General features: G+C 41.9%; 2 protein-coding genes across 14 annotated transcripts in view; both read right to left on the reverse strand.

Moving 5' to 3' along the window:
* Supt16h (SPT16 homolog, facilitates chromatin remodeling subunit) overlaps positions 1–19860 on the reverse strand; it is a 37460-nt gene extending 17600 nt beyond the window's left edge. The window contains exons 1-8 of the mRNA XM_006993401.4: positions 19441–19860; positions 6571–6663; positions 5262–5432; positions 4320–4472; positions 3679–3825; positions 2865–3016; positions 1800–1972; positions 1318–1408 (exon numbers count right to left, since the gene is read on the reverse strand). Coding sequence (XP_006993463.1) covers positions 1318–1408; positions 1800–1972; positions 2865–3016; positions 3679–3825; positions 4320–4472; positions 5262–5432; positions 6571–6663; positions 19441–19506 — 1046 coding nt within the window. The 5' untranslated portion in view covers positions 19507–19860. The remainder of the gene's footprint in view (positions 1–1317; positions 1409–1799; positions 1973–2864; positions 3017–3678; positions 3826–4319; positions 4473–5261; positions 5433–6570; positions 6664–19440) is intronic.
* Positions 19861–20536: 676 nt separating this feature from the next.
* Positions 20537–25704, reverse strand: part of Chd8 (chromodomain helicase DNA binding protein 8) — a 69120-nt gene continuing 63952 nt past the window's right edge. For 8 of the 13 annotated variants that reach the window (XM_076544953.1, XM_006993398.4, XM_006993396.4 and 5 more), the window contains 4 exons: positions 25055–25168; positions 24674–24853; positions 24190–24306; positions 20537–21519 (listed from right to left, as the gene is read on the reverse strand). In XM_076544953.1, coding sequence (XP_076401068.1) covers positions 20959–21519; positions 24190–24306; positions 24674–24853; positions 25055–25168 — 972 coding nt within the window. In that variant the 3' untranslated portion in view covers positions 20537–20958. The remainder of the gene's footprint in view (positions 21520–24189; positions 24307–24673; positions 24854–25054; positions 25169–25704) is intronic. The other 5 variants (XM_076544955.1, XM_076544958.1, XM_076544957.1 and 2 more) reach the window with 1 other exon arrangement.

Raw genomic sequence — 25704 nt, forward strand, 5'->3', positions numbered from 1 at the left:
GGCTACAGATTGGTCTAATAAAACAAAGCAAAAAAGAAAAGAAAAATACAAAGAAAAGTTTTAGGCCTTTAAATGTTATATGATCCCATATTAAAAAATAACTCAGCCGGGCAGTGGTGGCACACGCCTTTAATCCCAGCACTTGGGAGGCAGAGCCAGGCAGATCTCTGTGAGTTTGAGGCCAGCCTGGGCTACCAAGTGAGTACCAGGAAAGGCGCAAAGCTACACAGAGAAACCCTGTCTCGAAAAAACAAAAAAACAAACAAACAAAACCAAACAAACAAACAAAAACCTCCCAGGCCCTGTGAGATGGCGTACTGGTAAGTGTGCACCACGCTGAGGAAAGACCTGCTTCAAGATTTGTTCTCTGATCTCCACATGCAACCACTGCACACCCACATTCTCCTCCACAATACACAAATCAATGTGAAAAAAATTCTCAAAAGCTCCCCAATCACTTCATGAAACATTTATAAAGATTTAATATTAACATACACTAGTAGCCGGGCGGGGGTGGCGCACGCCTTTACCCAGCACTCGGAAGGTAGAGCCAGTTGGATTTCTGTGAGTTCGAGGCCAGTCTGGGCTACTGAGTGAGATCCAGGAAAGGCGCAAAGCTACACAGAGAAACCCTGTCTCAAAAAACCAAAAAAACCAAAAGCATATACTAGTATTTTTAGCTTTTAAAGTAAAATTAAAATTTACTATACCATGAAATCAAATTGGGAGTTTTTCTATAAATAATATAGAAGAGACTAAACTGAGAGGCAGTTTTTCAGTAGAATATTGCTAACAAAAATAATAGGACTTGTTATGATCCTAAGTCCAGAACGAAACCAAATAGTAAGGAGAGTACCTAGAACTTGTTCCCTATATATGAGTTCTCTGTAACATTTTATCCAGCATTTCTGACTCATTGTTCAATGGTAAAATACATTTTTTGACAAACACCGTATTAAGTTCAAGATAAATACAGCAGGACATCCTGGAGCCATTAATTGTTTTCTCTCTCTGGTAACATTTGTTTGGCACACATAAACACATTAGTGCAAGATACTGGTGAGACAATTGGGATGGCACGTGCCTGCAATCCCAGTACATGACAAGTTTTGTGTAACTCAGGCTGGCAGGAGGGTCTGAAATTCAAGGTCAGTGTGGGCTATATAGAGTTGGGAGGTCAGCCTGAGTTATTGCAGAAAACCCCATCTCAAAACACAAAAATCAAACACTCCCAAATATTGGCGAAACCAGTAAAATAATACAGATTGAATGCTAGTCATGAAACTGAGTCAAGAGGCACAACACACTGCAACACACCCTAGGTTTTTCGTAATTTTGTTCAGCAGTTCTGGCTTCTGTTTCTTAACCACATCCATGACAGAGTTATACACATCACATATCTTCACACCTAGTAAGATAGAAAAGAGACATCAAGTATTTTTCAGAGGACGACAACAACAAAATGACATCATGTAATTAAACTGCTTTTACATACACATCCCTTAAAGTAGCGTTTCTCAAAGTGTGAAAAGAGGAGTATCTGTCATGAAGGGAATTAGGAATGAGAATTTTTAAAAAGAAAGCACATAACCATTTGTTTCTTCTGTGGTACTGGGGACTACAGCTGGTCTCCTTGGTGTTAGTAGGGATGAAATCCAGGCCCTGCAAGTGCTAGGCAAGTGCTCTTGATCCCCAAGCTACATCCTCAGCCCTGAAAATCATCTCTCAGAATCACTAACTAAGGGGGACCATGACACACCAGTATCAGGACCCAAACCTTCTTTTCTTTGGAATCTTACCATGTCTTAACTCCTTTAGCAACTCCTCTTGAAGCTGGAGTAAAAAGTTGTAGTTTTCTTGAACTTCCTGAGTAGGGTCAACCATCAGGGTGCGAACAAGGTTGGAGCAGTAAGATTTGAAGCGAATGCCCATGGCGCATGTAATGGCCCCAAAATGCATATGATTTTTATCACTAGAGACCAAAGAAAGAAAGCATTTTATCACCAAGTCCAGCAAAGTATCACTGGCACACGACATCCACAATCACTGCTTGTCCTTGATACATCCCAAATTCCAAAGGAATAAAGATGTAAAATCCCCCCACTCCTAAACATACCACTTAAAGTAAAGATAAATGAGCAAAACTTTTAGGATAAAAATTCAGAGAGAGATGATAATTGCACTATAAAAATGGAAAGATAGTACAAATTATGGGTGTTAGGAAGTTACTTACATTCTGGTCCTCCATGAACTGTTGAGTTATAATTTTTGTCTCTGTGTATATTTGTGTTTGGTGGTGTTGGGACTCAAATTTCAGGCCTTTGGACATCCCTAAGCCAGTGCTCTATTGCTGAGTTACAGCCCCAGTCAGTCCCTTATTGGCTCTTACAGTATGTCTTAAAATTAAAGAAGCGCTGGGCAGTGGTGGCACATGCCTTTAATACCAGCATTCAGGAGGCAGAGGCAGGTGGATCTCTGTGAGTTTGAGGCCAGCCTGGTTTACAGAGTGAGTTCAGAACAGTCTTCAAAGCTACACAGGAGGCGCCTGAACCTTGGAGCTGGTAGAGGTGTTTGTGAGCTGTCTGATGTGGGTGGTGGTATTTCAACTCTGGTCCTCAAGACAGAGCAGCAATACATGCTCTTAACTACTGAACTATCTCTCCAGTCCTCTTTTCTAGCATATTTAATAATTAGGACAAAAATGTTTATTATCAAATGCTAATGTAAGAAGTAATGAAATACACATATACATGGTAAGATTAAATGTAAAGCAGATTAGTTATTCTGTCTCTTTTGACTTTTTGGAAAAGTAAACAACAGGTTAAAATGCTCTGGTCATTATATTATGAAGTTTCCATACTTACCTCACTACACTGAATTTGAGATTATAGTTGCCACCACTCTGAATGATAGGAGGGTAACACATTTCCACAGTAGAAGGGTCTGCCCCGGCTAGGTATTTTTTCTCTTCGATGGCCTTTTCCACAGACTCTGCCAATTTGCTATGTCGAACTTTCTAAAGTATGCAGAAATACAGTAACACTCACTAAAGGGTAGCATGCTTCAGAAGTGCATGATTTTTTTTTTTTTTGGTTTTTCGAGACAGGGTTTCTCTGTGTAGCTTTGCACCTTTCCTGGAACTCACTCGGTAGCCCAGGCTGGCCTCGAACTCACAGAGATCCGCCTGGCTCTGCCTCCCAAGTGCTGGGATTAAAGGCGTGCGCCACCACCGCTCGGCGAAGTGCATGATTTTTTTTTAATGTGTCATCTGAAGGCATGGGTGGTGGCGGCAGCACACGCCTTTAATCCTAGCACTCAGAAGGCAGAGGCAGAGGCAGGTGGATCTCTGTGAGTTTGAGGCCAGCCTGGTCTACAGAGTGAGTTCTAGAACAGTCAGGACTGTTTCACAGAGAAACCCTGTCTTGAAAAATCAAAATAAAATAAAACAAAACAAAATAAAAAAAAAATAAAGAAATGTGGAGCTTATATGGAATTCATAGCTTTCTAAGTCTCTCCAGCAAAATTACAGCTTCAATAAAACATAGTACATGTTTACTTACTTTGAAGGAGAGATAGCATAGTTACTAACTTCAAACGAAGTAAAAAACAAAACAACTGAAAATGTGCTACAAGCTGAGCAGGGACTTGGTACTGCTTCATCCACACAATTTCCATTACCTCATCTGCATCCACTATTTCCATGACCCTTTCCTTGAAAAACTTGTTGAAGACCTCAGAGGTGATGCTGGCTGCTTTCTTCATCAAGGTGAGCTCACCATCCTCCTTCACAGCAATGGTGTACGCCACAACAGCACTGATGTCTACCTGCAGGCAGTATGAAGCGCTAATGCAACCCCACTGCTCAACACAAGCGCAGCAATGCCATCTACTCAGCGTGCTCAGTCTCTTCCAGAACTGACTAAACACTTCACATTTAACAAATCCCTCTTAGAACACACGTATATTCTATGAGACATTTAGCTAATGTACCACTTAAAACATAAAATTTGTTCTTCTAAAGGTGACTGTAAATGCTGAAGGAAGAAAGGCAGGAAGGCAGGGAAAAGATGACCCCAAAACTGTTTCTGGATAAGAAGTTTTTCTCAACTATCTAATGTGAGTTACCTAATGTGGCTGCACTGCTTCTGAATACCTCATTTTCTGAATGAAAATTAAACTGGAATAGTACTTAGCCAAAGGACATGGAAAACAGAAATGTGAATGAACATGGGTTTTCCCAAATGGAAACCCTCCACGGTGAGGGAAGCCCACTCCCCCTCCTGTCTCCTTTCAGTGTGCTACTCCCCGAAGACCCTTACTTTGTCAAAGCCCTCCTTGTTGAGACAGTCACTCCAGCTCTTCATGAACTCTCCAGGGAACTTGTCTTTGCTGAACACTCCAATTTTCTTGCCATTCTTGCTTTCTTTAATGGCTTCAATCATTTTGTCAAAGCTGCTTTTATTACTTTCGTTCTATCAATGCCACAGGAAAGGAAATGTTAATTGAAGAATTAGACTTCTATTTTCTACCTAGCAACATGCAGAGAGTAATAATCTAAACCACGGAAAGGATGTTTTCTGAGCCACACCTATTTCTTCAGAGCAGATTATCACATAGCCAATGCTGACAGACATTTTCTTTGGGTATTTTGACAAGACTATTCTCGTGCTTTAGAAAAAGGCTGGCCGGGCGTGGTGGCGCACGCCTTTAATCCCAGCACTCGGGAGGCAGAGCCAGGCGGATCTTTGTGAGTTCGAGGCCAGCCTGGGCTACCAAGTGAGTTCCAGGAAAGGCGCAAAGCTACGCAGAGAAACCCTGTCTCGAAAAAACCAAAAAAAAAAAAAAAAGAAAAAGGCTGAAAACTCAAATACTCAGAAAATTCTGAAAAATGAGTACATCTAAGCTTTCTTAAGGATTGTTAGGTATGAGCTCTAATTAGTTATTGCAATGGAAACAAACAGTATCTTCAGAAAGTGGTCAATCAAGTTAGTGTTGCTGACTAGACTCTACAGCTCGGTCCACTGCTGCCAAGCTAACAGTTCCAGAGCTCTTTTCTTCTTACCCAACTGATTAGAGCTACAGCTTTTCTCATCTTTTGTTTGTTTGTTTTGCCTGTCTCTGTCTCCCAAGTGTTGGGATTAGAGGTGTGTTCCACCATGTCTGGCCTTCTTTCATGCTTTTTAAAAGTCCCCAAGGCACTTGTTTGTGTTCAATGCTTAACATTCTACCCCACATTTGTAACAACATTTATTGGTGCTAACCTTCTCTCTGATGAGCAGTGTTATGGCAGGGGCTCCATTAGCATTCTCATTTCCTTTAGTATTGGCAATCTGTTTCAAAAACTCCACCTTTTTTTTGCTGGCCATGAAGATGATTTTGTCATCACAGAAGACCATGATTGTATCAGTTAGCTCATAACCAAAGAGCCATGTCTGTGGAAAAAACAACAGTAACAAAAGTATCATAGATAAACATATTATTGATAAAATAAGATAGCCAGGTTAACTTTAAGATCTGGGATGGAGTAGCTTTGATGTGGATACAAATATCTGGATCAGGGGTTGAATAATAGGTGCTGAATGGTACATGGGTGTGTGTGTGTGTGTGTATGAGACATATGATCCCATCTTCTTTTATGTGCTTAAAATATTTCACAGTTAAAAACATCAAATCATTGAGAGGCAGAGGCAGGTAGTTATCTGCCAGGTCTACAGAGAGAGATCCAGGATAGCCAGGGCTACACCGAAAAACCTTGTCTCTCTGAAATCAACAAACAAAAAACAACGAACCCAAAACAAAACAAAAAATTACTGTAAAAAATATCAAATCATTTGAACAATTTGTGTTTCACTTCCTTTTCCCTGGCAATGAAGGGTGTCTAGAGCCTTATGAATGCTAAGCTCCAGAGAGCTTATGCTATGGGAGCTACCTGTCACTGCTCAGAACAGAAACACACAGCATAAGAGACAGGCACACCTCCAGTAAAGTGAGCATTTTATCTTCTTGGAGACTGCAGCTGACTACAACTATTCATGTCTTTCTTTATTCATTTAAAATCAAGGCAGAATGCACAGCAAGACTCTACTTCTGACCCTTTCTGCCAGTAAGTATGGCTGGCTAATAGATTATACCTTGGTGAATAAGAAATGAGTACATGTATCATGTCAGACTCCAAGTAAGCCATTTTAAAACAGGAAGGTTGTTAGTTTTCCTTTCTCTGTATTTCTGCTCAGAGTAAAGAAAGAACGACCAAAGCTCTAGCAGCTACTTCCTATCATGAGCAAAATGGAATAGCAGGAAACTGTTACATGCAATTAAATACATTTGATCCACAAACTCCTTTTTTCCTTAGATTCTACTCAGTGCTAAAGTCAATGAAATTTATGTGATAATGAAGACATTCTACATCGACTCTGACGTGTAAGTTAGTACCACTGAGAACCTCAACACAGGTGATAGGACTAACTGATAATGCTGGAGATCAAGTACAAAGCTTCCCAAATATTAAGCACATCTTTTAATACTGAGATACATACTAGATCCAGGAACTAAACGCTGTAAGCCTCTTACCTGTAAGGCAGTTGACTTGGCATACACAATTTCTTCATCAACACCCACAGATACAACAATGGCATCAATACTGGCATATTCATCTTCTCCTTTCTGAAAATAGAGAATAATTTAATTACTTTCTTTGTGTATGTGTTCCTGAAGGCTAGAGCAGGATATGGGGTGTCTTCTATTGATTTGTCTTATTGTTTTGAAACCGGGTCTCTCACTAAACCAGAAATCTGCAATTTGACTAGGCTGGCCACGCGTCGAGCTCTTGGCATCCACCTATCTCTGTGCCCCAATGCTGAAGTTAAAGGCATGGATGTCTATGATGACCTTTTTATGTGGGTGCTGAGGATTTGAAGTCAGGTCCTCATGCCTGCAGAAAAAGTGCATCTTCCCAGAACCTTATTATTTTTTACATACCAGTAACAGAAATACAGATTACTCTTTGCCTAACGTACAATTTTTCCTAAATCAGAAATCTGACATGCATGCTTGCTTGATAACAACTATTAAGTTACCTCTTTAAAAACTTTGAAATACATTCACACAAAAGAAAAGCCACCCATTTTCAGCACATACTCAGATATGGAAACATCACCACCATCAAACTTCAGAACACCTTCATCTCCTCCAAAAGAGATCTTTTACTCATTAGCAATCATTTTCACTTCTCTTTGCTTCCTTTCCAGCTTCTGGAAATTACTAATCTATTTCTAATGACTTGCCTTTTCTGGACATTTCATATAGTACTATCATTAGTATGTAGTGTGTGTGTGATTTCTTTCACTTAACATGCTTTCACGGTTCATCTGTTTTAATATTATCAGTACTTTGCTGTGTATGGGCACGTGTGGAAGCCAGAGATTGAGGTGGTGAGTGTCTTCCTGAACTGCTCTCAACCTTAGTCTACTTTAAAGGCATGGCCTGCAAGTTTGTGCACTAGGCTGGTCTCAAACTTACAGATATCCTTCTACTTCTCCCTCCCTCGTGTGCAACCTTATTCTTTGAGCTATGGTCTCTCTGAACCTGGAGCTCAATGATTCAGCCAGGTTGGCTGTCTATCTAAACTCTCCGTTCTCAGTACTGGGATACAGAGACACACTGATGTACTGGCTTTTACCTGGGTGCTAAGGATCTGAACTTAGGTCTCATGCTTGCACAGAAAACACTTAATGAATAGAGAAAAAATATTTCATTATGTGGATATATTTCAATTTATTTAACCAACCAGCAGTTAGTTGCTTTAACATTTTGGTAATTCCTACTTTAATTTTTTTAGTTATTGTGTGTGACAAGTGTGGGCTGGAGTGCACATGGGATGCATGTGAACTAGGACAACTTTTAGGAGTGGTCCACTGTTCGATTCAGGAATTGAACTCAGATCTCCAGGCTTGTGCAGCAAGTACCTTTACCTGACGAGCCATTCTGCATACTGTTTCCACTTTTGAGCTAGTATAAATAATGTTACCACAACCACTTATGTACAACGCTTTGTGTGCACACAGCTATCTTGAGTAAATGTTTGGGAGAGGAATTGCTTGGTCATATGGTAACTCCACCTCTAACTCTCCAAGGAACTACCCAACGGCTTTCTAGTAACTGTATTATTTTGTTTTTTACTAGAGTGCATAAGGGTTCTCTCCTTCTAGTGCATGGGCTCCGAGGATGGAACTCATGTTGCTAGGCTTGGCGGTGAGCACCTTTACTGAGCCTTCTCTGTGGCACACATTATCTTTTTGTTTTGTTTTTTTGAGACAGAATTTTTTTTTTTTGAGCTGAGGATCGAACCCAGGAGCGCTCTACCATTGAGCTAAATCCCCAACCCCACATTATCTTTTTTGTTAAGTATAAATTAGTATCTTACTGTTGTTGATTTGATTTTCCCTGGTAGTTAATGATACATATCCTGTAACTGTACCTTTTTTGGGTGAAAGGCCTATTTAGATTGTTACACAATTTATTTATTGTTTTTGGTTTTTTGAGATAGGGTTTCTGTGTGTAGTTTTGGTGCCTGTCCTGGATCTTGCTCCGTAGACCAGGTTGGCCTGGAACTCACAAAGATCTGCCTGGCTCTGCCTCCCGAGTGCTGGGATTAAGGCATGTGCAACCGCCACACGGCTGTTACACAATTTATGTTACTGAATTACAAAGGCTTAATATTTGACTTTTAGATTTGTGTGTATGACATGCACATATGTGTACAATATGTGTACCAAGTACTCACAAATTGTCCTTTGACCTCTTGACATGCACACTACCCTTGCCCCCACATAAAAAAAAAAATTTCAAACTTAAAAGTTTTCCCATTTAATTTTGGTTCTTACATTTAGATGTTATTTACTTTGAAATGTTTTTAAAAAGCTTTGAGTGTTTGTATGACTGAATGAATTTATGTACATGAACCAGGTGTGACCAGGTGCCCATGGAAGGCAGGAAAAGAAGGTTATCAGGTCCCCTAAACTGGAGTTGCAGGGTGTTGTGAGCTGCCATGTTGTGTTAGGAACTGAACACAGATCTGCAAGAGAAGCCAGTTCTAAATCATGGAGCCATCTTTCCACCCCCTACTGAACTCTCTGCACATGTCTGTGTTCAGTTGCTCACTGAATTGTGCTCTCTTGTCCAGCATCACACCGAACTGTATAGCTTTGTAGTTTGACACTGAGATGCACGAATCTTCTGATTACTATCCACTCTTAGAAAGCTCCACAGTAACAAAAGAATGACAATTATGGCTTCCCCAAAGAGCTTTCAACCTCTTCTCTTTTTTATATCTTCCTAAAATATGAACAGGTATTCTGACTAACATCCCACCGTATTGCAGGGCACCAGACCAAATTCCTCCTGTGTTTTGGTACCTGTTATCCACCTTCCCTTTGTCCTTATCCCTCTGCCTTTCTGAACCAAAAGTTGCCACTATTCATCATTCAGGTGGACCTTTAAGCCTCTGTATGAGAGGATATGTAGTATGTATGTTATCTGTGTATGGCTTATTTCATTTACCATAATGTTAAATCAAATAATTCTGTGGCAGAATTTAATTATTTTCTTTTAAAACATTTAGATCTTCCGGAGTTAGTTACAGGTAGTTGTAAGCTGTCTGATTTGGGTGCTGGAAAGCAAACTCAAATTCTTTGAAATAGCAGCAAGCAATCTTAATCACCAAGCCATCTCTCTAGCCCTCTATTTTCATTTAAAGACACACTCATGCTGTGTAGCTCAAGCTAGACTTGAACTTACTATCTTCCTGCCTCTGGCAACTGTTATTGTGTGTGGCCATACCTAGCTTATTCTGTCTTAAGTAACATTCCATTTGTTTATGTGCCATATTTTTCTTTTTTTTTCCATAAAGATTTATTTATTATGTATAGTGTTCTGCCTGCATGTATGCCTGCAGGCCGGAAGAGGACACTAGACTTCATTATAGATGGTTGTGAGCCACCATGTGGTTGCTGGGAATTGAACTCAGGACCTCTGGAAGAGCAGTCAGTGCTCTTAACCTCTGAGCCATCTCTCCAGCCCCACCATATTTTTCTTATGCATTCACTCTTGGATAGATAAGTAGGCTGATGCATATTCTGGCTGTTGTGAGCGACACTGCAGCCAACCTGAGTGCAGGTGTCTTCCTGACCCACGGCTTTACTTTCCTTCAGACACATCGAGAGGAGGGACAGCAGTATCATATGGCACATCTTTGATACCATTCTGCATGACGGCCACATTAATTTAGTCCCACCAACGGTATCTGAGACTTCCTGTTCCTCCCATTGTTGCTGGTATGTTGCATTTTTGATAATTGCATCCTAACTGGAACAGGGTTTCAATGTGCATTTTCCTGATGACTAGTAAACTGTTAAAATCTAATAAAACCACACATACTAGGTTTTATTAAAAACTTATTTGGAAAGCTTTTTTGGGAGGTTTCTGGTTTTTAACCAGAAGACTTAATAGTCTCCAACAAGCTTTATCAGATAGGATATTAGTAATGGTGATTTATTTTATTTTAAGACAAGATTTCACTATGTAACTAAAATTGGTCTTGAATTTATGCTCCTTCTAATTTCTTTCAGCAATTCCAAGAAATGGGTATTAAGCTGCTGGTGTATATTCTACATTTAGAGAAACAGTATGTGTACTGAACAAATACTCCTAAGATCAGACTGTTGGGTTTTAAACCACAACCCCACTTAATTTTGACCTAAACTTTCTGAACTCTACAATCTGTATCTTCTGAAGTGTTGTCCTGAGAATTACAAGAGTTAATGTGCTTGTAATATTGTTTAGCTCACAGGAATCATTGTATCAGTATTTATGTCTCTTAAAGACTAAAATGGCTCTAACCAAAACTCTCAGTGCAAAGCAGAAAGGTAATGTTACTGCTATCAAGATTAGTCATCATACATAACCAGCAAAAATACAGTGAACCTGGTTCTGAAAACCTGTGAAGCTCAAAAGAAAATGGTATTACTTCAAATATTCAAACCCAGAGTAAAAGTTACATAGTTTTCAGTTTTCTTTTAATCTTGGTCAGACTAAGAATGTACATGTTTGCGCTGGTCCCTAACATTTGCTACAATTTGTTAAAACAATGGCACTTACATTACTTCTACTTTTGACAAGTGACATGCTTTTTCTGTTTATACTGATGCACAGTATCATTTAAAAAATAATGCAAAGAGTGCAATAGTTTTTCAGAAGAGCAGTAATAAATGAGCGCAGAGCTTAGGTACACCTGTAGTGAATGACTAGCAAGCACTGCACTGGGAAGAAATTGGTAAGAGGTCTCATAGAATCTCAGGAGACACTAAGTATGACAGACGGGGGTTGGGGTCTGTAGATAAGAGCAGGGCTGACAGGGTTCAGACATCTCCAATTCTCAGGAGCCCTGATCTAATCCCTTTGTAAAATAATTTAATTTTCATTAGAAACCACCTACTGAAGCATTAAGTGTACTTGAAAGTGTTCAACTCAGATACTAGACCCAGTAGAAGAGATGTTATAAATTATTAGAAAGTTAAATAAAAATTCTGCATTCTATATAACAACAATACTTGTAAACAAGTAACAAGATGAGCCAAAATAAGAAATGCTCAACTTTGAAACTTACTGATCTGGAAACAAACAAACAAAACACTTAAATACTGACATCTGGTGGTTCTCTATGGAATAAACACAGCCAATCCACTCTTTGCAGAGAGGTCCCCTTCACACAGCTTTCAGTGCCTTCTTGTTAATTCAACACTTTCTTGTTAATGTGGAGAGACAGACTCCAATTTATTTTTTTTCTTTGAAATAAGGTCTCACTATGTAGCCTATGTGGCACAAGACTCTCATACTCAGCTTCCCAAGTGCTGGATTATAGGTATGCACAAATGTGCTTGACTTTCATTTTGGTTTCTTAGATCTCTAAAACTTGTGAGATACCATAGAGGATTGCCCATAGAAAGCAAACAAGACAGACCTGAAAATTTTTCATTAAAAGACTCCATAAGAGAAAGAAATCAAGTAGAGGTACAATTGATGAGAGACGAGCACTAGGTGATATCACTGTTTATGAACATCACAGTATGTTCTCCTAAAGCTAGTTAGTATAGAGACGGTACAAGTCAAACACTGAACATAGACTCTTGCTACGGTTAAGTAGTGTGGCAGTGCCAGGCAGTGGTGGAGCATGTCTTTAATCCCAGCATTTAGGAGACAGAGGCAGGTGGATCTGAGTTCATGGCCAGCCTGGTCTACTGAGCGAGTTCCAGGACAGCCAGGGCTACAGAGAGAAACTCTGTCTCGAAAAACCAAAAAGAAGTGTGGTGGTGCTGGAAAGATGGCTCAGTGATTAGGAGTGGCGGTTGCTTTTTCAGAGGACAAGGTTCAATTCCCAACACCCACAACTATCTGTAACTCCAGTTCTAGGGGAGCCAATGTTCTTTTCTGGTTTCCTGAGGCACCAGGTATGCACATGGTACACAGACATACGTGCATGAAAAACACCCACACAAATAAACTAAGGCACACAAACACTGTTTTACAGAGTTTTTTTTTTTTTTCTTTTTCTCTTCTAGACAGGATCTTATGCACCTCAAGGCAGCCTTAAACTTTCCTATGTAATCAAGGATGACTTAACTCCTAATGTTGTTTCCACTTCCCAAGACCTATGATCACCAATGTGGGTCTCTGAGACTTAAAAAACAAACAAACAAACAAACAAACAAAAAACTATGGGTGCTTTGTTTGCTTCTATGGTTGCACACAACGCTTGTGTCTGGCGCCTGTAAAGGCCAAGAAGAGGGCAATGGATCCCTTGGAATTTGACTTGCAGTTGGTTGAGAGCTGTCATGGGTCAGGTAGTGCATGCTTATATAACTCCATCATTCTGGGAGACAGAGGCAGGAGGATGGCTGTGAGTTCCAGGAGTCCCTGCCCCTACCCCAAACACCAAAACAATGCTAAAAACATAGTGTAACAAATACACAAACAGTAACATCATCACCAACCATCAAGTGTCTTCTACTAAACATTATTGATTGTGCTACACTTCACTGGACTAGCAGTACATAAGGATTTATTTATTTATTTGTTTGATTCTTTCTTTCTTTCTTTCTTTCTTTCTTTCTTTCTTTCTTTCTTTCTTTCTTTCTTTCTTTCTTTATTTATTTATTTATTTTTTTTTTTTTTTTGGTTTTTCGAGACAGGGTTTCTCTGTGTAGCTTTGCGCCTTTCCTGGAGCTCACTTGGTAGCTCAGGCTGGCCTCGAACTCACAGAGATCCGCCTGACTCTGCCTCCTAAGTGCTGGGATTAAAGGCGTGCGCCACCAACGCCCGGCTCTTTATTTATTTTGAGGTAAGGTTTCTCTGTGTAGCCCTGGCTGTCTCTGTAGACCAGGCTAGCCTTGAACTCAGAGATCCACCTGCCTCCGTCTCCTGAGAGCTGGGATTAAAGGTATGTGCCTCTGCTGCCCAGTAGATTTTTTTTTAATCACCACAAACATGTAAAACCATGTAAGCAGTGTGCTGCATCTCATCAAAAGCTACAATGTGACCGATGGGCTTTTCAGCTCCATTCTCCTTGAACAGCACTAAATTTCAGTCCAAGACTGACAAGCTGTTGTAAATACAGGAGGGTGTGGTAAACACGTGAGCTATGAATAAGGGCAAGAGCTGCTAGAAATAAACAGCACAAGCAAAAAGCAACTCATTGAAGATGGAAAAATCAGGTTAATATACAGTTCCTGGAAGTAGAAGACAGATAAGAAGTAAAAATAAAAGACAAAATGCCAGTTTTAACCCAAATGTATAAAATTACTGACAAAACACTATTCTGCCCAGTAGATTTTTTTTTAATCACCACAAACATGTAAAACCATGTAAGCAGTGTGCTGCATCTCATCAAAAGCTACAATGTGACCGATGGGCTTTTCAGCTCCATTCTCCTTGAACAGCACTAAATTTCAGTCCAAGACTGACAAGCTGTTGTAAATACAGGAGGGTGTGGTAAACACGTGAGCTATGAATAAGGGCAAGAGCTGCTAGAAATAAACAGCACAAGCAAAAAGCAACTCATTGAAGATGGAAAAATCAGGTTAATATACAGTTCCTGGAAGTAGAAGACAGATAAGAAGTAAAAATAAAAGACAAAATGCCAGTTTTAACCCAAATGTATAAAATTACTGACAAAACACTATTCAAACATTCTAACACCCAATACTACAAAATTTCAAAACAGAATACCAGGCTTTCTCCAAAAGGAATACTGAAAGCCTGAATGACAAAATGGTACCTCCAAAATCCTGAGAAGAAAATTATTTTCAACCTTTAAAAAAGAGAGAGAAAGTTCACTATGCAGCCCTGGCTGGCCTGGAACTCATGGAGATGTGCCTGCATCTGCCTCTCCTAAGTGCTGGGATTAAAGCATGACCCCACCACAACCTGTTCAACCGAGGAATTCTATCTATTAAATTCTTCTTCTCTGGATAAATCTGCTCAGTCTATGAATATTCAAATAACACATCAAATATTAATCAGATGTTAAAGTCTGGAAGGACTTCAAATGTTATTGCCAACAATGTCATGCTTACCTATGATCTCTCCAACATAAAACCACCACACCCACACTTCAGTGGTCACTAAAACATTCTGCACAGCTTCCTCAACAGAGTTTTTTGAACTTTGGATCATTTTCTTCAGGCCCTGACTAGGTATAGGGCTCTCAGCTGGGACTGGTGGGGAACCAGCTTAACCTTGGCAAAGTGAATGCTCTTGCCCACTGAGCCATTAATCCAAAGTGGGCTGGAGAGATGGCTTAGCAAGTAAGAGCAATGGCAGTTCTTCCAGAGAACACAGTCCAATTCCCAGCAGCCATTTGATGGCTCATAACCATTGGTACTCCAGTTTCAGAAGATCCGACCTTCTCTTCTGTTTCCTGTGAGTACCAAGCATGCAAGTGGTACACAATACACATGTAGACACTCACACATACACTTTGGGAGGTGGGTCTAGTGGAAGGAAGTTAGGTAAGGGGTGCCGATGAAGCAGATACTGTAACCTCGATCCCTCCCCCTTTCATTTTCAGGGTGCTGTGAGACGAAAGGCCTCTTTGGTCATGTGTTGTATACTCAGTTGTCATAATGTCAAAAGGAATGAGATCACATAACAATGGACTAGACCTCTGAAAACATGAGCTTTTTTCATTAGAAGTTATCTCAGAGCCGGGCGGTGGTGGCACACGCCTTTAACCCCAGCACTCGGGGAGGCAGAGCCAGGTGGATCTCTGTGAGTTCAAGGCCAGTCTGGGCTACAGAGTGAGATCCAGGACAGGCACCAAAACTACACAGAGAAACCCTGTCTCGAAAAAACAAAAACAAACAACAAAAAAAGTTATCTCAGATTGTTTTTGTTAAGAGTGGTAGAAAGCTATCTATCACATAAAATAACACATTTTGAAAATATGAAAAGACTTGAGAAATTTACATTCTACCTACCCTTCTTTAAAAACTTTTGGATAAAATGTTCTCAAAACAAAAACCAAAGCCAGGGGTCAGGGAGCTGGAGAGATGGCTTCGTGGTTGTTGCACTTTCTGTGCCAATACCACTCACAAAAACATGACAAACATTCCTAAGATCTGCTAGACTTTCTGCAAGAAATGTAGCAAGCACCAGCCCCACAAAGTGACAGAGAATGGAGTGGCCACGGTGGGCAGACTAAGCTCATTTTCCATAAAAAGGCTAAAACTATAAGGAAGACTGTGCTGAGATCTGAGTGCACTGAGCCCAAGTACAGATCTAAGGAATGCTGGCTGGAAAGACATGCAAGCATTTTGAACTGAGAGGAGACAAGAAGAGAAAACGGCCAAGCAGTCCAGTTCTAAGCTGATCTTGTTATTAAGACAATAAAACCATAAGCTTTTACTTACCCCTTCCTGCCAAAAAGAGCACTTGTTGCTCTTGCAGAGGACCCACATGGTAGCTTACAATTTGTCTGCAACTCCAGTTCCAGAACATCTAGTGCCTCTTTCTGGCCACCATGGGCACTGCATGCAAAACACCCATAAATACAAAAACAAGGACTAAAAAAAGAGTAGAGGTGACCCAGCATTGTAACATCATTCGCTTCGACAGGCCCAAAGAGCAACCTGTGCTGAGGAAACAGCATGAAAAGGGAGCAAGGCTTAAAAAGTAAATGAGTAAAACAGAATTTTGAGAATTCTAGAATAAAAGACTGATAAGAAACCGGTTGGTGCCAGGAGTAGTGCTTTAATCCTGCACTCTGGGAGGGGGAGGTACATGAATCTCTGAGAGTCCCTCCCGTGGCCCCAAGGAGGTTTTCCTGTATATCAGCCCTGACTGTCCTGGAACTCTTTGTAGATTAGACTGGCCTCGAACTCACAGAGATTTGCCCATCTGCCTTCTGCATGCTGGGGTTAAAAGCATGTGCTACCACCTCCTGTCAGGCCACAGAACCCTAACAGAAAACAAATGGGGGCGGGGGGGGGGGGGGAAGAGGGAGTAGGAGGAGGGGAGATAAATCAAAGTAACTCAGTGCTTTGCTGGAAGTAATACAGGAACTCTATATCCCCCATCCCTCCCAAAATAACCTTCTCAAACCATGAAAATAGCTGACTACTCTCAGAGAAAATCCAGAAAAAGAAAAAACAGCCCATAATGGAATCTCAGCAAAGGGTAGAAAGCAGCACAGAAGATCTGATAATATGGCAGATCCATTCTCACTACAGCAGACTTTCTTTTTGGGGTCACAGCTACCATTACCCCAAGCATGACAGCTGGCAAATAACTACATGAACAAATGCACTCAATCAGTGTTTCTTTTGAAAACAGCTACAATTCTGAAACTTCATGTAATTCTTCAAGACAAGAGGCAAATGAGGGGAGTCAAGGTCTACTCCCAAGATGTTCTAATAAAATAATTCTCAAATTATTAGTAGATACTTGACCAGTGCCCGTACTCCTCAAAACAGCCAGAAATCTAGAAAGGATTTTTGCCCCCCCCCCAGCAGTATAAATCATGTTAATGATTAAAAACAATAATAACAACAACGAATAGGCTTAAAGTCTTTGAACAGGTAGGTACCCAGTGAACAGAAGAGCCACTGGACAAAGCTGTAGCCCACTTTCATGATCTATCATTACCACCTGTGGTTTCCTAAAGCAAAAACAAGACAGATATTGCAAACATTCTATTCTTAGCAGCTCTAATGTTGAAAATAGGAATGGTAAGACTGGACTAGATTCAAATGTTTTAAGAATTATGGAAAATGGGCAGTGACACCCATACCCATACACTTTTTTTTTAAATGATATGAATAGTAAGGTCTAGGCATTATGAAGGTCTCCTGCTTTTGATTTCTTTCTTTTTTAGAAAACTTCACTGTGTTGAGGGTCCAACCTGGGACCCCACACATTAGGTAAGCATTCTCTGCCACTGAACTATACCCCTAATCTCTGGCAGAGCCTATTTTCTGATCTCCAAAATGACATCAGAATCAGCCTTCTATATCCATGAGTTCAACTGTAGATTCAACTTAATTCAGATTGAAAATATTTGAGAGGAAAAAAAGGATCACATCTACTCTGAACATCATTAAAAAAAAAACTATTCAAGACAATAACCATACTCACATCATTGACATTGTAGGGTATTCTGATGACTTATATCAGCAGATGCATAAACTGTATGCAAATAATTCGCCATTAAAAGACTTATGTACCATGCTTGAAGTGGGAGGGCTTCCTACAACAAAGCCCCAGGACACCACTAAAAAGGATGACTTTCAGACAAAGGCTTAATGTATTAGGCATTTCTACTCAAAAGTGAGATGCTGTGCTTGATTTAGGTCATGTTACAAAAATTATAATGAAGAAATGTTCTTTTTAATAGCCTTAAAATAAAATACCTTGATGAACTCTGAGACTACAGAAAACATCAATAGTTCTCACCGCCCCCCTCCGCCCCGCCCCCAGAGGCTGGAGAGATGCTCAGTGGTTAAGAGCACTGCTTGCTCTTCCAGAGGACCAGGGTTTACATGGACCCACGCAGCAGCAAATAACCTTCTGTTGACTTCAATTCCAGGGTATCCGACGCCCTCTTCTGGCCCTTTCGGGCAATGTATGCACGGGATACACAAACATACATGAAGGAAAAACACTCATATGCATAAAAAAAAAATCTTAAAAAAGTATATTATATTATCTCAGGGTTGATGGTGGAAACAAGGACTTCTGATTATCAGGGTAGCATACCAGGGTGCAATGACCATTAGAAAATATCAGGGAAAATATTTTCTGGATAGGCGATATAGCTGAATAGTGCTTGCTATAAAGCACGAGGTGTAGGACCAATTCTCAGCACCCCAAATTCTTTTTGATCAAATATAATTTTGCCATAGAGACATTTATCTAGTATGACTTCTAGTAAAGTGACAGATAATCTACTTTATTTTCAGTATGTAATGCATCTTGCTTAAAAGATACACAGGCATTTTTCAGATGAGAGGCAGGTAACAACCAACTTCAGCAGAGGATCTTAATTACTTAGCGACTAGCTGGTAGAGACTATGAAGCTCAGGCTGGCCTGAAACTGGTGATTTTTCTGCCTCAGCCTCCAAAATCCTGGGATTACAGGCATGAGCTCAGACTGCAGAGGACCAATCAGTAAGACAGTCGACAAAGCTCAAACTAGAGTTTTCAGCTTTTCGGGTTTCTTTTTTATCGGTTGCATTTCCCCCTCACTCACAAGGTTCGGAGCCCAGACCTATGTTATGCCGTTCAGACAGTATCACAACAGGCAATCAATCAAACATTTGTTAACAAGTTACTAGCAAAAAGATAATAAGTTTTTAATTATGCACGACGATAAACAGGAAAGCTGCCCAATCTTTGATGAAGCCCAGGAACTTCCCCAGCCCTTTCCTGAGCACGTGCCCCGGGTAGGCTGCCGACATGGGAAACCAGGTTCGAGGCATCCCAAGTCATTTTATTCTTATCATTCTGAGGGCCCGCAGCTTTCCAGCGCTGGGTCTATTACCCACGCGGGGCCTAACGCGAAGCCGCGGAGCGCGGGAGCACCCGTTTCTCAACTCCAGCAGAGGCCCACAGGCGGAGAGCGAGCGCCAAGAGCTCCGGGCACATCCTTCGCGCCCCTCCTTCCCGCAGACGGTAATTCTGGCGGGACCGGGGCGGGCCGGTGTGGCTGCGGGGCGGGCCAGGCGCGCGCGGACCCCGCAGGCGCGGCGCGGCGCTGCGCGGCGAGCGGGACGCTGCTGCCGGGGCGGGCGGGAGCGCGGCGGAGCCGGAGATTCCTGGCCGAGGGGAAAAGGGCGCCGGGAAGCAGGCTATTATGGGATGTGGGGCTCCCGGGGACGCCGGGCTCCTTACCCGCCAGTTACTGTACAGTCTCTTAACTCGCCGGTAGTACGCGTCTTTGTCCAGAGTCACAGCCATAGCCCTGGACGCCGCTTCCCGTCGGGCTCCGAGAATCACGCGAGGTCCCAGCTCCGCCACCCGCGCTCGGCCCGGAATCCCGCACTCTCTGTGACCCGGAAGTACCGACCGCACGATACCCCCTTCCGCTTCCGGGTCCCAATAGCGTCGAAGACTTTAAAATAAAAAAAAAAGTCCCTCGCTCGGTGGGGTGGAAGCGGAACTGAGAAAGTCGGCGGAGTGGAGAAGTCAACAGGACGCGCCGTGCGGAGTCGGTTCGCGGGGGCGGGCGGAGGGCGGGGGCCTGGAACGTCTCCCCGCCGCCGCCCGGGGCTGCCGTCACGTGACCCGCCCCCTTTCGGCGCTCGGGGCGGCGGGAGGAGGCGGGAGGGGAGCAGAAAGAGCGGGACCCGCGTGTGCGACCGGCCGACCCGGCGCCAGCGAGCGGAGTTCTCGCCTGGCACCAGGGCAGGGCTGCGAGTGCCGAGGGAAGGCGCTCTAACCCCAAACCACCCTGCACACCGGAGAAACGGAGCCCACCTTCGCGAATGAGCTACGCGGAGGGCAGCGTAGGAAAACTATTCAGGCTGCTTTTAAGAGGTGGAGTGGTAGGACGGAAGGAAGAGAAACGGCTTGAGGGGTTCGAACTCTAGTTGTTGCCAGTCCCCGGGAGACCCGAGTTATGACAGCACTCTTTCTATCAGCCCGTACCTTTGCTGCGTTGCATAAAAAAGCAACACCATTCTTTGGCTTTCCCCAAGCATGGTTGTTTCAGCCAATTAAAAAAAAAAAAAAAAAAAAGGTGATCTTGAAATTCATCCTCGTTTGTGAATGTGGAGCCCAACTCAAAACATTTACCTCTTTACCTTGGATCATTTTCCTAGCTTTAGCAAACGGGACAATCCACGATTATATATACCTTCCGAGTAAAAATGATTTTTCAATTCGTGGTAACTACTGAATTGTAGGAGAGTGGTGTTTAAATTATCCAACATGCCTAAAATTAGTATTTATATTGTGTTTGAGCAAACAGAACATGGGAAGAATGGAAAAGGATTAACTTAAATTTATTAATGCCAAGGGGAAGGAAGGTAACAGTTCCTGACCCTCCAGCTGCATCCACAGTTTGGCCAGGAACAGGCTCTGCCAGAGGCTAGGGCCAGCGCTACATAGTCTGTGGTTAATGGAGGTGTCTGGGGAGGGGCGAGCACACCAGCTGCTCTAGGCTCCTTTGCTTCCCCAGAAATGAGGAAGTGGTCATTTATTATTTTTAGGAGTTCCCCTGCCCACCCAATCCTCTCAAAATCGGGAGCAATCGGGTACAAGTTTTGTTTTTTTTTTTTCTTTTCCTTTTCACCTCCTGAAGTCTTGGGTTTCCCCATATTGTTCCCTGCCCCTCCCACATTTCGAAAGTCCAAGGGCCAGAGGAAGAGAATCCAGCAGCCACCCAGCAATGGGGACTATGCGGGTTCTTCAGTCATCAGCATCGTCACTGGAGTCTGAGTTGGCTGGCATCATAGGATCATCGATGAGTGAGAAGTCCCTTTCTGAGCTATCGTAGCCCTGAGATAAATCATCCTCTTCCTCCTCCTCTTCATCATCGTCCTCATGTTGCAGTGTTGGTAACCGCAAGGAAGTACCAGAGGTGGTAGTAGCTGGTGAAGAAGAGTAGCCAGTGGTTCTCAAGCCTGGGTGGTGATGGTGGTGATGGTGGGGGTGGGGATGGTGGTGGTGGTGATGAAGCATGGTGCTGGAGTCTACATGAGGGGATGCTGCTGCGCCGCCCATCACAAACGGCATAAAAGGCAAAGATGCAGGCGTGGCGCTGCCGTGACCCAGAGAGGACACAGACTGTAGGTCACTGCTGCTGTGCTGGAAGGTGTTATGCAGAGATAGAGACCCGGTGCTTCCACCCTGCATCAGGGCCATCATCTTAGAAAGGTCTGGTCGTGTCCTGCGGACACGTTTCTTGCTGTTCTCTGGTGCAATAGGCCCTGGCAAAACCCGGTTGAATGCAGTTTCAGCATAGTGACCCTGTGAAGTAGGACCAAAAGAAGACAATAAAAGGATGGGGGTTAAGCCAGGTGGTGGTGGTGGTGGTGGTGGTGGTGGTGGTGGTGGTGGTGCACGCCTTTAATCTCAGCACTTGGTAGGCAGAGGCTCAGATCTCTGTGAGTTCAAGGCCAGCCTGGTTTACAGAGTGAGTTCTGGGACACCTAGGTCTACACAGAGAAACCCTGTCTTGGGGGAAAAAATGGAGGTAGGGGGGTAGGGAAGATAGGACTCCACCCAGAAACTTATCGAGTTTAGAAATGCTTGCTCAATTGTCAGGTTTGGTTCACTGGTGGTAATGGGGGAAAGAAATGCTGTAGTTAGCTGGCTGAAGCATTCTGATAGAGGGTGAAATCAATAATTTGGTACTAAGAGCCATGTGAGTCCAGGTTTTCCCCCCTTCACATGACATCATACCTTTATCGCAGGGAACCGTTTCACAAATGTTTTTTCCTTAGCTAGCAACAAAGGGTCTCTGAGTAAGACAGTGAATGAATCAGTGCATGCACAGGAAAATGTGCTTGAGTTAGACTGACAGCAGCTTCCTGACATGATCTTATGTGAAACACGGCACAACTACACAGACATTAACAGTTATCCTCTATATCACATAGGAGCGGGGCAGTGTAAGACCTCCAAGATGATTATGGGAACTTCTCATCAAATTTAATAAAAATTTCCCCCATTGATTAAAAACATATTATCTTTGGGTGTGGTGGCTCATGCCCTTTGGAGGGCAAGGCAGGAGAATTGCCAAGAGTTCAAGGATGGCTTGGAAAACAGTTATTTCTAAGCCAGCTTGGGCTATTGAGTGAGACTCTATTTCAAAAACAAAGGAGAGGACGACAAGAAGCACACTAATAAACCTCTACAACAAAATAAATCTTATATCTGCTTAATTTTAAATGTTCAGCTGACATGGAAAACACCTTTTTGACCCAGAAAAGTGAACATTTTAACACTTCTGGCATGGATTGTCAAAATATGATTACAATAATGCCTAGACTCTTAGAGGCCTCAGTAATAATGTAACATTAGAATCACTGCCAGTTTTACCTAAGAGATAAGAACTGTAGAACTAAGAATTGTACCTGACAAGGAGGCATAGGTCTATAATCCCAGCTACTGAGGAGCTAGAGGGAGGAGGATCACTGTGGCCTAGGAGTTTGGAGAGAACCTGGACAACATAGTAAGATCTATTTCTAAAGGAAGAAAAGGAAGAAAAGAAAAAAAGATAATTTTGTACTAATCATAAAATGACTTCCTGTGGTGTCCTACAACCTTTTAGATGTTCATTATTATTGTATACATGTATGATGTATATGGGCATGAGAGTTTCACAGAGCATGTATATGGAGGTCAGAGGACAATTTTATGGACTGTTCTCTCCTTCCACTGTGCTCTGTGCTCTGAGGACTGAACAGGTTGTCAGGCTTAGCTTAGCAGCAAGCACTTTTACCTCAGCCCAAAGTGTTGATAGGTTAAACTGTGCACGTGATTAAAGTTAATTCCTTTATATTTGAAAATTACTATAATAATATATTACTACAAACTACTATATAGTATAAATACTATACATGTCAACATATAACATATAAAATCACACAATGTATAGTAATAGGTACTATGTATTATATACATATATAAACTATATAGATTAACATAAGCATGATAAAGAGGAATTTACAGTTATATTTTGGTAGAAAAAAACAGTGCACACTTAAACTACCAAATGGTCTATAAGCTTGTTATGAAATAGTCTAGTTGACTAAAATTTGTATTAATTTGAAAAATATGTTTTGGGGGCTGGAGAGATGGCTCAGTGGTTAAGAGCACTGGCTGTTCTTCCAGGACTCAGGTTGGATTCTCAGCATCCACATTGCTCACAATAATCTATAACTCTAGTCCCAGGGAATCTGATGCCCTTCTGACCTTTGAGGGCAGCAGGCACGCACATGGTACACAGACATACATGAAGACAAGCAGTTATAAAATGTGGTTTCTTGTGCTATTTCTGTTACTGACATATTATTAATGATTCTGAATTTCCTGTATGTTAAGAAATCCTGTAACTAATTTTCTTAGTAGCATCCACTCCAGCCAATTAATCCTATAGTATATGGAATTGTAAAACTTTGAAGATTATATAGCTGATGATGTAACTCAGCAATAAAGTATTTTATCTAGTAAGTTTAAGGTACTGGGTTTATTCTTTAGTATTTACTCTAAAACACCCACTTTTTTTGAGACAGGGTCTCACTATGTGGCTCTGACTAGTCTGGAACTCTGTATAGATCAGGCTGGCCTGAAACTCACAGAGATTCACCTGGGGAATGCTGGGATTAAAGGTATGCACCACTATTCTGGGCTTAAAACACTCAGCTTTTAAAGATTAAAGGACTTGCAAAAAATTCCTTAGTTATGTAGAAGGGAAGGATAAGCCTTGATACTTCTTTTAACACCAACAGCACTATAGCTGGAAATACCAATGAAAGCAACCTGGTGAACGCAAGGCAGTTTTACTCCAAACATGGCGGGGTGTGTGTGTGTGTGTGTGTGTGTGTGTGTGTGTGTGTGTGTGTGTGTGTGTGTGTGTTACCATTGAGCCTCTGAGAGTGTGTCAGAAAGCATGAGAAAGTGCTGGAGTCTCACCTTTTTCCCATTTCTAGAGTTGGCTGCCTGTACTGGTTCCATTCCCAAACAGTTCAATTCTGTCTTACTGCTTTTTTTACATCTCTGCCACTTCTGTTTTCTACGTTCCTCCATATACTGCAATAGAAAAGAATCGGTTAGCTTAGAGGAAACTGTCTTTTGTTTGACAATCAACCTGTAGTCTGTAACTCAAGATTAGTCATAGTGGAAAACTGCCATTAGAGGGTTCTGTTCCCCCAAATTGAGGGGAGGGTGGTCTATATAATAGTTTGACAATAACACTTTCTAAACACTTAGTTTAAAAAGTTCCCTGGATATTACAGTGTTTTGAATCTCAGAACGATTCTACGAAATAACACTAGGTGTTATCATTCTTTATTTTGCAGATGCAGAAACAGTGGTATAAAATATGGCATGCTTTCTAGATCTCATACACCTAAAAACCAAGAAACTTGAAACCTAGCTGGATGGAACTGCCACTCACCGCTAGAAATCGGGGATCAACAGCAAACTCTGGATGACCCTGTAACCACATCTCCAGCTCCGCCCGGCGAGGGGCCTCCTCACCCACCAGCAAAGTACCATCCACCTTATTGATGACAGGGATCCGGGTCTCCAGGTCCGGATCAAGGTGATTAGGCTCTTCCATGCATTCCACCTCCAGCTGCAAACCCAGAATCCACCCCCATGAGCACAGACACTTCTTTGGAGTGAGGAGGGAAGGGAATCAGGGCCAATGGTAGACATTAGGAAACTTAAATCTTTTGCTACATCAATTCCAAATGCCATCAATTACTGATGATAAAAAGCCCTTATCTAGTTATAAGGTAATTTAATCATGAGGTAATCAGTCCCTACCACTTACCTCTACTAGCTTTTTCCTGTTCCCCTTCTTCTTGTGGAACAGTGGATGTCCATCTCCCATTACACCATTAGCCATCAATCTGTGCTTCTGGAATGTTAACTTCAACCCTTCTTCCTATGAAGACAAGCACCCACCCAAGACATCACATGAAACGTTCTTATAATAAACTTTGGCTAATGGTTATCCTATGGTTCTATGATGAGAAGGAAGGCTGTTTGACCGAAGACTAGAAATCAGATATGAAATGAAACCTTTTCCTCAGAAAGATTTCCTATCTTCAACTAATAGCCCTCATGCGGATTTTTGTTCTTTTTTTAAAAATTACTCTTTTTTCAGATTATCATATATTCACATCATTTACCCCTTCCCTTTCCTCCTTCCAAACCGTCCTGTATTCCTTTCCTTACTCTCTTCAAATTCATGGCCTCATGTTTCATTAACTGTTGTTACATGCACATAAGCTGTTCCTGTGTTTTTCAGGGCTCACCACTTGGATAGCAGTCACTGTGCAACTAGATAGGGAGGACTCAAATCTCTCCCATTCTCAGCAGTCTTTGGTTGTCTGTAGTTCTTTTGTCCTTTGAGTAAGGTTCATAAGGATAGGTAACCAGGAGAATTGGAAATCTCCATATATAAGATAAAAAAACAAT

The sequence above is a fragment of the Peromyscus maniculatus genome, chromosome 9 (genome assembly GCF_049852395.1).
Source record: "Peromyscus maniculatus bairdii isolate BWxNUB_F1_BW_parent chromosome 9, HU_Pman_BW_mat_3.1, whole genome shotgun sequence".
Taxonomy (NCBI): domain Eukaryota; kingdom Metazoa; phylum Chordata; class Mammalia; order Rodentia; family Cricetidae; genus Peromyscus; species Peromyscus maniculatus.